The sequence below is a fragment of the Castor canadensis genome, chromosome 8 (assembly GCF_047511655.1).
Source record: "Castor canadensis chromosome 8, mCasCan1.hap1v2, whole genome shotgun sequence".
NCBI lineage: Eukaryota > Metazoa > Chordata > Mammalia > Rodentia > Castoridae > Castor > Castor canadensis.
Window position 1 is genome coordinate 89,371,901 of NC_133393.1, and position 13,460 is coordinate 89,385,360.

The window sequence follows — 13,460 nt, forward strand, 5'->3', positions numbered from 1 at the left end:
GGAATCATTTGGTGTAGGTTGAGGAGTGGGGTGCAGGCTCAGGGTAGAGAGCTATAGGGCTGAGGAGGAAAGGAGGCAATTCTAAGAAACACAATAGAAGGAGGGTTCTAGGATTCAGTGAGGGCCAGAAGTGGGTCCAAGGGAGCTTCAGTGGAGAAAGGAGAGAGGGTATGAAATCACAGCCCCTAATCAGCCAGGCCAGCATTGACTTCTGAAACCTTCAATTGCCTCCCCTGTAAGATGGGGTAGCATATAGCCCCTGCTGAACGCTGCAGCAAATTAACATACTTGTAAAGCACAACAGCCAATTAAAAGTGGGTTTATATTGATGATTGGGTGTCGAGCTGAGAGAGATCACCTTCCTCCAAGAGGGTGCACTGGGGACCCAGAAGCCAGGTAAAAAGGAAGCAAGGGACACCTACTTTTGTGAGAGCCCCTAAGCCAGATGCTGTATACATGTTGTCCTCACAACCCGGGTTTTAAAAAGAAGGAAACTGGATTTAGAGAGGTTAAATAACTTGCTCAAAGTCACACAACTACTAAGTGGCCGAACTGGGATTTAAACCTGAGCCTGTCTAGATCTGAGGCCAGGATCTCTGCACTGAACAAATCATACTGGCTATCCTTCAGAACAGTGAAGGGCAGAACAGACTCCATGGGACTAGCGAGTGACAGGCAAGCCCCCAGCAGCTGGAAAGGCCTCCCTTTAGCAACTTGACCCTCCCTCTGAGCCTCAGGCTCCTGTGCACTAGGCACCAGCCCAGGAAGCAGTGGTACTGAGCCAAGCACCTAAGCCAGCTTGGACAGGGACTCAGTGAGCATGGGGCACTTGCTGCCTCTACTCTCAGGGCGTTAATCAATTGACACATTTCAGCTCCCCAGGCAGAAGAGTCCTCAGCGAACTTGATGTAATTGCTGTTTATTGAGGCACATCATAGGCACAGACCAGAGACAGGGATGTGGATTGATACAGGAAGGGATGGGTCTGGTGGGAGACTGGAGAAGTTGGAGGATCTTTGGGGACCACTCGCGACTCCCGCCTCGTCCTCCCCAGCCTGCCCTGAACTCACAGCAGGCAGACAGAGCAGGTGAGGGAAACCAAGATGACCAAGATATCAGTCCCATTTCCATGGTCAGAATTCATGACTCCAGCTCCTCTCCTCCCCTCCCATCACACAACCAAGCAGAAAAGCTGGGTAGATTTGAGCCCTTCCCCAAATGCAAATCTTACGCAAATAGTGCTATGACTACTTTAGCTCTGTGGTCCCCTGGGCTGTTCCTGCTTCTGAGCTGCAGGCCCCAGCTTGAAGGCTCAGCAGCTAGTACCTCTGGCTGGACGTCTTGACTGTGGTGGTCTTCCGAAGGATGGAGGTGCCCCCAGAGACTGGCCCACCCTTGGCAGTGCTGTAGCCCACGTTTGTGCTGAATCCTCCCTTGTAGGCCCCCCCACTCCCACCGAGGGAGATGCCACCTCCAAAGCCAGCGGCACTGCCTCCGCACACAGTGGTAGAGTTGCCGGTCATCGCTGCAAGGCAAAGGCTCTGGGTTAGGCAGGGCAGCCCAGAAGTCAGACAGAAATTGGAACAAAATCAAGTAGCAGAGCCACAGGAAATGGGCAGAGAAACAGGAAGCTCATTCTACAGGGACTGCTGAGCCTGTCCCTAAGGGTTCCAGTGGACGGGAACGAATGCACTTCAGGGCAAAGATGGTTAAATGAACAGGAAGGGTTCTGGGGCGGGGCAGAGAGTAAGCAGCAAATACTCACAGATGCTGACTGCACTGGGGCACTCTCCAGACATCCTAGGGAAACAAAGGCCGGGAGTGGGTCAGCAGTCCCTGAGCCCATGTGAAAACCCTCTCCCTCTTTCTACCTTCTCATTGGTCAGCCTGGGTGCCAAAGTCCAATTATACCACCATGAGTGTGCATGTGGCCATGACAGGACTTGGGGCCTCCCACCAGTATGGTGGAGGGCACAGGACTGCCAGAAGGCACATGGTCCTCCTGCCCCCTCACCCTTATGAAGCCCATAGATAGCATCCATGCCTCCACCAGCTTCCTCTCTGCCTTGCTTTCTCCAAGGACAAAGACATAGACTTTGTTTTCGTAGCTTGCAATGGTGGTGGAACCTGCTGGGCTACCAGAACCCCAAGGACTAAGGATGGTTGTGCCATCCAGGAGTTGAACAGCACAGACAGCGAGCATGGGAGAGAGACTCTCCCCAGATGAGTTAGGGGCCTGGCTCCCTAATGCACTCCCCTCTTCCTCACCAGCACAGAATACAAGGGCTCTCCCTAGTACAGAGGGGCAAAGAGTCAGCCACCTGCTCTCCTCGCTCTCCAGCAGCTTGCGGTAGGTGGCAATCTCCACATCCAGGGCCAGCTTGACATTCATAAGGGCCTGATAGTCACGCAGCAGCCGGGCCAGGTCCTCCTTGGCCTGATGCAGGGCCGTATCCAGATCCCCAAGTTTCTTCTTAGCATCTTTGAATGCCAGTTCTCCACGGTGTTCTGCTTCTTCTATGGCCCCCTGCAGCTGCTGACACTGCCCAGGGGATGACAGGTGTTGGGAGCACCTACCAGGGTCATCCCACTCATCTCTCCATCTCCCCTCCCAATCACATGGGGAAAAACCAAAAGGAGAACTATACATCGCAGAGAGGAGATGCTATTAGACAGCAGGATCATGTAGCAGCATTGAGGAAGCCCTTACTGAGGTCTAGCCTGAATCCCTCCTGCTGCAGCTCTGCCCAGTATTTCAGAAGAGATAAATGATACAACTTCACTATTAGACAAATGTGTTATTCTGATCTGGAGAAGAATTCATACATTTTAGCCATCCCTTAAATGGAGTCAGCATCTGTGCCTGGAAGCCTGAACCCTTAGCCTCCTGCTCTCACTTCCTGAAGATGGGAATGCATCTGTTTCCTTGGAATAGATCGTCCCACCTGTTTTACCTTTTACATGCTTTGCAACCTTGGACAAGCCCCTTCCCTTCTCTGGGCCTCAGTTCCTTTCCCTGGAAGCTTCTTTCCAAAAGAAACATGTTGACCTTATGGGTCAGCATTTGAGTAGTCCCATCTCTCCAAAGAAGAACAGACCTGGCCTCTCCATATGACAATGAGAAGTCCCTCCAACCCTGCCAACACTCAAGCCTGACCACAAGTAGAGGCCCACCTGCTTCTTGGCTGCATCCACCTCCCCCTGCAGCCTCTGGATGGTGCGAGTGAGCTCCGCAATCTCATTCTTGGTGTCCCGCAGGTTTTCCCCATGCTTCCCAGCTGTCACCTGCAGCTCCTCATACTGAAAGCCAAAGAAGGGAGAGTAAGTGTCGGAAAGCCCAACCCCACTGAGTAACCATTGGCCCAGAGTCCACTGTCCTCCAGAGGCTCTTGTGGAGGCTAAGCACATCTGGTCCCCAGGGCTCTGAGGGCCCCAGTGACCCAGGCTTCTCTCCAGGGAGGAGATCTGTGTCCAATCCGAGCCCACACACCTGAGCCAGCCTTCTGCTCACCTTGGTCTGATACCAGGACTCAGCCTCAGCCCGGCTCCTCTGGGCAATCAGCTCATACTGGGCCCTGACCTCCGCAATGATGCTGTCCAGGTCCAGAGAGCGGTTGTTGTCCATAGAGAGGACCACATTGGTGTCAGACACATGGGTCTGCACCTGGCTCAGCTCCTGAGGAAACAAAAGCAGCTGCCACCAGCACCCCTGCCCCAGGCCCCAGACTGGCAGAATGGGATGGAAAGTGACATCAGAAGAGCTACCCTAGGTTTCCCTGAGCTGTACTTAAAGAAGAGGTTCCATCTCCCAACTATGAAATGGGCACCCATCTTTATAGATTTCACTTAACCCTGTGGGTCTGCAGACCTCTGAGGGACAGAAGGAGGACAGGGAGTGGGCCCTTCTGGCCCTGATGGCCATATTCTCCACTGTGCTAGCACACTTACTGGCCCTTTAATCCTCAGATCATCCAGGGAGGCAGGCAGCCCACAGCTGGCCTGCAGGACATTTTTGTGCAAACTGGGAGAGGGCACCTGCATGCAGAAGCAGTACATCCAGCTCCAGTCAGTTAGCTACCATTCGCAATAGCCCTAACCATAGGTAAGTGAGGAGAGAGGCTTGAAGAGATAGACACATCCCAGAGTACCAGGTACAAGGTTGGGGGAGAAGGGGGGGGAGACTGGAACCAGCCAGTAGAGTGACAAGGCCCAAGTGATTTTCTGTGATCACTATAAACTGTGTGATATTCTCAGACCTACTTGTGTTTCCAGGACCATCAGCTTTTAAATGTATGCAAGTGTTTGAAGATGCTGTGATTGTCAGGGAAGGTGGCAAGAGTTGAGGGTCTGTGTTCTGGTCATTGGGTCATAACATTGGCTCCCAGTGGGCTCTCCTTCTGTCTTCCTGTGGTCCCCCTGGGCTGATACTCTAATCCTGGCAAATCACCGATCTCCTCAGTCCTCCTTGGACTCAATGGGCAGAGAATCTTCCTTCTAAAAGTTAACTGCTAAGGCTAGCCTCATGGTACCTTGTTTTTCCCTTGTATAAAATGGCCCAGAGACCACTTTCTCCAAAGGGTTGTTGTGAGGATAAAGATCATAGATTGTCCAAGCTGGGGACTCAATGACAAGCACTTATTTGCCCAGACTTTTCTGAAGGTCAATAAAGGACCCACGGGCCTCTTTGTTACAGGTGACATCACTTCTCCCAACCCTATGTGCCTCCTGTCCTCCTAGACAAATGACCAGCATCTTCTCAAAGCATCCACCTTCCCTTTCACCAGCTTAGTCTCTCTTCAGAGCATGGACCTAAGGAAAATCAACCTGGGATTTTTAAGATGCTGGCTACTGGACAACACTGACAGCGGGTGAGGTGGTGTCTTGCTAGAAGAAGGGAGAGAAAGGTCAGGATTCCCATGGAACAGAACTAGTAAAGGGAACAGGAAGACCCTATAAAGTTAGGAGGGCTTATGTCTCCTTAGACACCAGGGGTCCCAAGGAGGCAACCGTGGAATCATCCAGGTAAAAGAAGCCAGAGTCAAAAGTAGGGTCACTGGAGGGGAGGCTGGGTCCCAAATCTCCCCCCTTGCCAGAAGAAGGCTCTCCTTCCCCATGAGGCACCCAGCAAGGGATGGTTCACCCTTGGGATTTCCTTTAGATATGGCATGACCAAAACTAGACCACAAAATTGCTTCCTGAATGCCATGTTGTTCATGATAGCAGACAAAGCTCCTGAGGCAGCAAAAGAACCACTACTCTGTCCTTCCCTTGCTCCTTAAGGAGATGAGGCACTTTGGTAGGAAATACCCCAGCTTAGTTCGTAGTTTGCCTTCCATTTCCACGTCTTCACCTAATTGTCCCCACCTACATTATACCCAGCCTACCAAGCACTGCTAGTCCCCAGAGACTGTGTTCCTGATGCATGTGGCCTTGCCCAGCCAGGTGTCCCTGAAGGTAGCCCTTCCTGTTCCTGCCTCAGAAGCCAGCCTTTCCTTACAATCCAATGCAGATGTTTTCTCCTCCAAGAGGTCCTCCAGCCTTCCCAGGAAAGGCCAGCCACAGCTTCCCTTGTGTGCCTCAGCATCTTTAGAGCTTGTCCCCAACATGGCTCCCCTCATCTAATAACTGGGCCCCAAGAGCAGGAACTTTGTCTTTGTTGTCATGTGGAAGGAACTCTAAATACTTGTTCAATGAACAAGGCATGACAAATGAAAGGGATGCTGGGTAAGCCAGCCATGTGCTTTGGATAGTAGGAAAGCCAATCCCAAAACATTCAGAGAGGGAGAGCATAGAACTTAAGAAAGGACAGGAACTCATGAAGGGCCATCAGTGACCCCAGTGTCTTACTGAGAAAGTGCCTAAAACCTCAGTATGATGACCCAGAATCCTTCCCGGCAAGCTCCACCTCACAGACCCCATGAAGATGCTGCAGGAGATGGGAAGAGTCAGGGAAAGGCAAAGGCCAGTGAAGGGCTATGAAACAAGCTCTAGGCAAGAAGAACATGGGAGATCCCACTGGAATAATTCCTGCAGGAGACCAAGGAAAAACCAGCAATCAACTGCTTGCTCACTTGCCTCACTTCTATTATGGTCATCAAACCAGAAAAGACAGAAAAAAAATGTTTCAGAGGACATAGAAACCCAAGACAGACACAAAGAATATGAGAGACCTTGGCCTAGTTGGAGACCTCAGGGGTCCAGCCCAAAGGAGCAAATCTTAGGAGACCATAGGAATAACCAAGGGGATGAACCTTCAGTGATCCCCAAGAAATAGGGAGCATGGGAAAGGTTCCAGTACCACAACACAGCAAATGTCCTGATTTTCAAAGGGAAAAGATTTAGGATTGTCCAAATTAAGCTGGTGTCAACCTCCTATGTACCTTTAGAAGAGATTAGAAAATGGCGGGGGGAAGGGTGGGGAAGGGAGGATACAAAGCCAATAAGAGCTCCCTAAGGAAAAGTCAAACCCAATGGCTTTTCTTTCTCTTGATTATATTACCGAAATGCTAAAGACTTGTCACAGACGTTGTTTGACCATGCCTTCCACCAAATTCTTGAAAATAAGACAGAAAAACATGGCCCAGACGATGGTATGCTTAAGTGGATTTTAAAGTATTCTTGATTAATGGAGTAGAAAGTTATCTATGAAGACTCTTAGTACTCTGTTCTTGGCCTTGACAGTCTTAACATATATATCAAGGATTTATACTGAAGTGTTAAAGAACTAAACAGAAAATCTACCAGGTCTGCAGGTAACCCAAAGCAGGGCATCACCAGCACATCAGATAGAGAATCGAGTTTCAAAGTACCACATGGCATTCAATGATGGGGTGAAACCACAATAACGTTTCACAGGAAAGAAAGAGAATGATTAACTCTTGCATTGTTTCAAAACTCAACTACAGCCAGGAGTGGTGGCCATGCCTGTAATCCCAGCACTCAGGAGGCAGAGGCAGGAGCTTTGAGAGTTCAAGGCCAGCCTGGGCTACATAGCAAGATCCTGTCTCAAAAAAACCAAGGCCTACTCAATGTAGAGAAACTAAAGCAGATACCTTGAAAGCAACTGAGGCCAATAGGAGAAAGGGACCAGGAACTAGAGAAAAGGTGAGATCAAAAAGAATTAACCTAGAAGGTAACACACACGCACAGGAAATCAATGTGAGTCAACTCCCTGCATAGCTATCCTTATCTCAACTAGCAAAAACCCTTGTTCCTTCCTATTATTGCTTATTCTCTCTCTTCATCAAAATTAGACATAAGGGCAAAATAGTTTCGGCTGGGTATTGAGGGGGTGAGGGGGAGAGGGAGGGGGCGGAGTGGGTGGTAAGGGAGGGGGTGGGGGCAGGGGAGAGAAATGACCCAAGCATTGTATGCACATATGAATAATAAAAAAATAAAAATTAAAAAAAAAATAAACCAAGGGCTAGAAAGAAACTCAGTGGTACAGCACTTGCCTAGCATGTACAAGGCCTTGGGTTTGATCTCCAGCACCACATACACAAAAAAACTCAACTACCGAAATGTAGGAAGTTGGAGGAAAGTGGATGCATGTCTCCCTTGAAAGCGTCATGTAAATAAATCCAGAGGTTGTCTAAGCAGCCACAGTGATGAGATGGCTTCTAAAAATAACCCACAAGCCAGGACAACATGAGGCTGCATGAGTAGACGTCTGTTCTCTCTCCTGGCCCCGCTATTTTCCAAATACTTCACTAAGAACACTGTTTTGTAATTTCCTCATATGTCCAGGATTCTGTTCCCTAACCAACCTGCCCTCTAAGGAGCTGTCATATGAAAGACATATGTCACATGGAAAACAACTGGATACACGCAGCCCATAGGGCAGAGCCAGGGCCCCCTAAGGGCAGAAATGGGAGTAAGAGTCAAGGAAGCTTTTAATGGAGGTGTTAACAACAGCAATGACTGCCCTCACAAAAAGCACTGAAGGACAGGCTTTCTGACCATCTGTCTGGGATATCACAGAAAGGATGTTTATACTGGATGGAAGGTTAGCTCTGAGATCCCTGATGATCCAAGGAGTCTCTGATTGTCTAGCAAATTCATGTTAAATTCAACCCTCTCTCCCCAAGCCCCCCCCCTCCATGTACTGGACCCCTCCTGGAATCTTTGGTCTATCCACTACTCTCCCACTCACCTCCTGCTCCATCCCTTGCTCCATTACAAACTCAAAGGAAAGGATAGTACAGTAAAGTGGCAAGAGTCTAATTCTAGAATCGAAGAATCAAGTTTGAATTCTGACAGTAGTCTGTGACCATGGGCAAGTTACTCTGAGCCTCAGTGCCCTTGACTATAAAACAAAGACAATGATTTTATAGTTGATGAGAGGATTATATAAGAAGCTTGGCCTGGAGTCTGGCTCATCAAATGTACTTAATACATGGGAGGCAGTATCAATTAAAGGGTCAAGGCCCCATCTTTTACCAATTAGGTTGCACTGGTGAATTCAGATCAGACCTCCATGGGGAATCCCCAGTGCTGCATGTAAATGAGTGCATAAGTATTCCTGTCCATTGGCCCCCTCACCATTTCATAGAGACTCCGCAGGAAGTCAGTCTCCTGGCTCAAGTGATCCACTTGGCCGTTCAAATTCATTCGATCCGAGTATGCAGCATCTACATCCTGGGCAAGGGAGAGAACAAGACAGAGGCTCAGCCTCCAAGAGTCTCACCTCCGCAGATCAGCCCAGCAGTCAGAGGACCTCCACCCCACTCCGGCCACCCACTCACCTTCTTGAGCATCACAAACTCATTCTCCTCAGCAGTGCGCCTGTTGATTTCCTCCTCATACCTGTTACAGAGGGAAGGCTCAGACTGCCTCAGCCCAGAGCTGCCTTTTAGGCATTGGACCTGCAGGAAGCCCTGATGGGTCCCCTCGTCCATTGCCCAAGAACACCTCTGAGGAGCAGTTTTTTAATGTAGCCAGGGAAGAAATTTAGGGTAATACCTTCACTTAAATATTCTCTCTCCTCACCTCCTTTCCTCTTATGAGATAAGGGGCACAGAATTTGTGCAATAATAATAGCAATCTAGAGCAGGCATCTTTTTGGATCACAGCCCTTAAGAGGCTCAACAGAAGCATGTGAAGGTGTGCCAAAAGTGTAACCTCTGCACTCACTTTCAACAACACAATGTTGTTTAAAACAACCAACTCCTCCCCATCCACTTCTGCTGACACTTTAAAGTTTAGCAATTGCCAGTGTCAAGTTATGGAAAAAGTTACTTTAAAAGCTGTGCTTTAAAGTTGTAAGTATACATATCCATCATTCACAATGTGGGTACCTTATTGGGAGCTTGATTCAAACGAACTATATTTTTTTTTAATTTATGACATTCGGAAATTCTAAACCAGATGGATATTTGATGATACTGAGGAATTACTGTTTTGAAAGTTTTAGGTAAGATTATAGCATTGTGCTTATATTTTAGTAAGTCAAGTCAGGCGATGAGAACTATATAAATTTACTCTATAAATAGCAAAATATTGGTGAATGACATGACATGGCATTTGCTTCAAGACGGTAAGGGAGGAGGGGAAGGGAGGTAGAGCAGGGATGAAATGAGACTGGCTGAGCCAATAATTATTGAAGTGGGTGATGAGAACAGAGGGTTTAGTATACTATTTTTCCTGCCTTATAAAAGAAAAGAAGAATTATTTCAAGTTACAAACAATACACAAACAAGTGCACCAATTCTCAAGGCTGTGGCAGGCCCTGTAGCTGAGCACCAGCGGGACCTTCTCTGATTATGCATCCCTCGGTAGGGACTCGGAACCCTGGGAATGGGCAGCTCTCCCTAGGGCACTTTCCCACTCTCCTCTTCTCCCCCCACAGCCAGCCTGTGCAGTCCCCTCACTTTTTCCTGGTTTCCTCAAGGACGTCTTGCACACTCCTTAGCTCCAAGTCCAGCCTCCCCCGCTCGCTCTGCATGTTGTCCAGCTGCCTCCTCAGATTGCTCAGGTACATCTCAAAGATGGGCTCCAGGTTGTTTCTGGTGGCCCCCACATTCTGGCCCTGCTCCTGCAGCAGTGCCCACTTGGTCTCCAGTACCTTGTTCTGCTGCTCCAGGAACCGTACCTGAGCCAGAAAAAGAATGAGTGAGTACATGTCATTCCTGGCACAGAGGGGCCAAGGCCAGGGGCTAGTGTCACCACACATCCCAGTTCAGCATCACAGGGGCAGTGCAGCAGTGCCTGTACCTCACTGGAGTTGGAGAGGGTCCCTGAGGGGAGCAACCTGTCAAATGATAGTCCACTCTGATAGAAGGACTCAAAAGATGTAATAAACACGAGAGCCCTAGCTCACACATCACCACTTCACTAGCTTGTGACCTGAGTCAAATCATTTTGCTCTGGATCTTGCATTACCATTTGTCTTGAGTAAACTGGACTAGGTCAATGCTTCTGAACCCTAGCTCTGCAGCAAAATCAATTGTTAAACATGTCAATGAGCCAGGCGCCAGTGCTCATGCTATAATCCTAGCCTCTTAAGAGGTTGAGAACAGGAGAGTCATGGTTCAAGGCCAGCCTGGGAAATATTTGATGAGACCCCATCTCCAAAATGACTGGAGCAAAATGAACTGGAGGTGTGGCTCAAACACTAGAGCACCAGCTTTGCAGGTACAAAGCCCTGAGTTCAAACTCCAGTCCAGCAAAGAAAAAAAATAAATAAATCAATGATAGCTGGGAGTGGTGATACACATCTGCAATCCCAGTACTCAGGAAGCTGAGGCAAGAGGAACAAGGCTAGCCTGGGCTATAAAATGAGACCCTAACTCAAAAAAAAATTGATGATAGAGAGAGAGAAACAAATGTGACAAAATGTTTAAAATTACTGAATCTGAAAGAGTCTGTTGTACTATTCTTACAACTTTTCTGCAAAAAGAAAAAAAAAAGATTTTTGTTAAAACTGATGCCCAAGCCTCACCCCTATAGATTCAGAAGGAGGTGCACAGAGAGGGGTTGGCAAGCCCCAGGATTCTGAGACACCAATCTCACTGACCCCAGTTCCCAGGCTGTGATTCTCTGAGCCTAAGAAAAGTGTTTGTACATTCGACCTGTGGAACAGTCCCTCAAAAGAGCCAAGAGTCACTAGGGAAAAGGGTAGTAAGTGAGCAGGGAAGCTTGCTTCACCCTCTGCCATCCAGTCCCTCCAGGTCCCACCCCCACAGCACTCCAGCTCCACAGTGACCTGATAGAGGAGCTCCGTGCAGCAGGTGCACTCTCAGTGCCAAGGGTCATGGAGCCCAGGAACCTAGTTCTTAGATCCACCTCTACATTCAAGTACCTATGTGATCCTGGGCAAATAACAGGGGCTCTCTAGACCTCAGTTTTCTCATCTCAAAAGTGGGAATAATATCACCTACTCTGACTCCTCATGGAATCACTGTGGGTACCACATGAGAAAAGAGATGGGAATGTCTGTAAAAGTGCAAACCTCAGAACCAAGATACAGTTACAGTTGTCCACCAGATCTTCCCCATCATAACCCCAATCTTGCCTTGACCAAAGGCCAAGTTGACAATGCTAGCAGAATGAATCCAAAAAGATGCTAGAGAGCAGTATACAAGAGTCACCCTAGTCGCTCTGGAGGCAAAGGAAGAGTCCAAGACATTCTCAATCTCCAATAGCTCAAACTCTGTAATGACCTGGTGATCACCCTCCTCTGCCAGACTAAATTCTTGGCTTGAACAAAGCAGGGAGCAAGAAAAGAGAGGCCATGGGAGACTTCCCCCGGGCCCCTCCACCTGTGTTCCAAAGTTCCAGTCACTTCTGCCCTTAGGACCCCTCCCAACCTGAAAGACCTGGCTTAAGGTATAGACAGGGTTCCAATACTTCAGCCTTGGACTTCTGAGCCATAGTTTCCTCAGCTACAAAATGTCAAAGGGAAGGAAGGGCCACCTCCCTAAGAAGAGCACCAAAAACAATCCAAGTTCTAAGTTGAGAAAAGGCTGCTGGGTAATCATAGGAATGACAGCCTAGGACAGGCTCCAACCCAAGGCAGAGTGGAGCCACCCAGACTCCTGAGTAGACCAGGGATTTATCACACACCCACGTGAAAGCCCAGAAACAGTCCCCAGCCATTGTTTCTCAGCCCTCCAGCTCAGGACAGCAGAAATCAAAGTCATTCCACCCAGCCTGCCCCAGGCCATGTGAGCTGGAAGAAGGTCTGCCCTGCCCACCCTCCCTTTGAGGCCCTGCTTCCACTCTAAGGCCCCACTTCTGCTCGGCCCACCTTGTCAATGAAGGAGGCGAACTTGTTGTTGAGAGTCTTGATCTGCTCGCGCTCCTGGGTGCGCACCCTCTGGATCTCCGGGTCTATCTCCACGTTGAGGGGAGTCAGCAGGCTCTGGTTGATGGTAACCTCCTGGATCCCACCAGGAGGACAGGCAGGCCCAAATGTCTGCCTGCCAGCCCCCAGACCCATGTAAGCCCCACTGCCAAGGCCAAAGCCCCCAAAAGCCCGGCCGGAGGAGGTGCCACGGGCCACACTGACCGAGGTATTCCTAGTGTCCCCCAAGTTATAGAGGCTCCGGCTGCCAAAGCCACCTGTTCTGGGGCCACAGCGGGCCCCACCACCACTGCCACCATTTCGGGACATTGTCACCGAGCTGAAGCTGGTGTGGGTCCGGTGACCACCTCCTCCACTGGCAGAGTTGGAGCTGAAGCCTCCTTTGGTAGAATAGGTCTGTCGAGACATAGAGGACCTCATGGCTGTCAGAGAAGCCACAAGCAGGCTGAGAGCTAGAGGGAACACAATGAGCTGCCAGGCCAGAGATGGCCTTTTTATCTTTTCCCAGCTGGGCTGGCCTCTGGGCTCCCCACACACCCCTGCCCCATCCCCCAGGAAGAGAGGGAGGGGCCCTGTGGGCCTGGAGGGAGCCCCCTCTCCCTCAGGAGGTGGGAGGGGCCCCTCCCAGCCATCACCTGTGCTCCAGAGATGGGGCTGAACTGAGACTGTTTGGGGTGGGAAAGCCACCTTCTCCCCGCTCAGTCTCTCCTCATTTGCAGGCTCCCACAACTGCCCCCACCACCCAGTGGCTGACTTGGTCTCCTCCCACCCAGCCCTGGTAGCTGCCGTCAATGGGGCTCTGTTCTGTGGGGTTTGTCCCAGGGCCCTGTGGTAAGCCAAGGCCTCAGGGCCTTAAGGCTGCGCAGGTGGCAAGGGAAGGCGCATTGGGCAATGGGCTGCTCCGGTGCCCAGGCCTGCTCCAGTTCCACCCTCCTGGCCCATGGCCTCCTTGTCTCTTGGCAGGTCCATGGTGGGGGGCACAGGTGACAGAGCAGGGGCAGAGCAGTCTATCCTTTCGTCATATACTGGCATATGTCTTCTGGGTGGAGACCCTGTGCAGGACAAAATGGATTCAAGAACAGAACCTCTACCCAGTTGTGGGCAGGTGATGAGGGGTAGAAAAGCTTGGACTCCTGAGGCAGAGAACTGTGTTTGG

At 49.9% G+C, this 13,460-nt stretch overlaps 1 protein-coding gene across 1 annotated transcript; it reads right to left on the minus strand.

Moving 5' to 3' along the window:
- Positions 1-903: 903 nt before the first annotated feature.
- On the minus strand, positions 904-12,792 carry Krt79 (keratin 79). The gene is made up of 9 exons (XM_020160236.2): positions 12,248-12,792; positions 9,870-10,090; positions 8,745-8,805; positions 8,542-8,637; positions 3,512-3,676; positions 3,175-3,300; positions 2,322-2,542; positions 1,766-1,800; positions 904-1,525 (listed from the first exon to the last, which is right to left on the minus strand). The coding sequence occupies exons 1-9, from the start codon at positions 12,722-12,724 to the stop codon at positions 1,320-1,322; spliced, it is 1,608 nt and encodes a 535-aa protein (XP_020015825.1). The 5' UTR covers positions 12,725-12,792; the 3' UTR covers positions 904-1,319.
- Positions 12,793-13,460: the final 668 nt, after the last annotated feature.

What these genes read in the sequence shown, in the direction of transcription:
- Krt79 (XM_020160236.2), bottom strand. Translation starts at nt 12,724, where the DNA reads ATGAGGTCCTCTATGTCTCGACAGACCTATTCTACCAAAGGAGGCTTC. An exon ending in TCGCCTCCTTCATTGACAAG is followed by an intron (nt 10,091 to 12,247) that starts GTGGGCCGAGCA and finishes TTTCTGGCTCAG; the next exon opens with GTACGGTTCCTGGAGCAGCA. An exon ending in TGCGGAGTCTCTATGAAATG is followed by an intron (nt 3,677 to 8,541) that starts GTGAGGGGGCCA and finishes TTGTTTCCTCAG; the next exon opens with GAGCTGAGCCAGGTGCAGAC.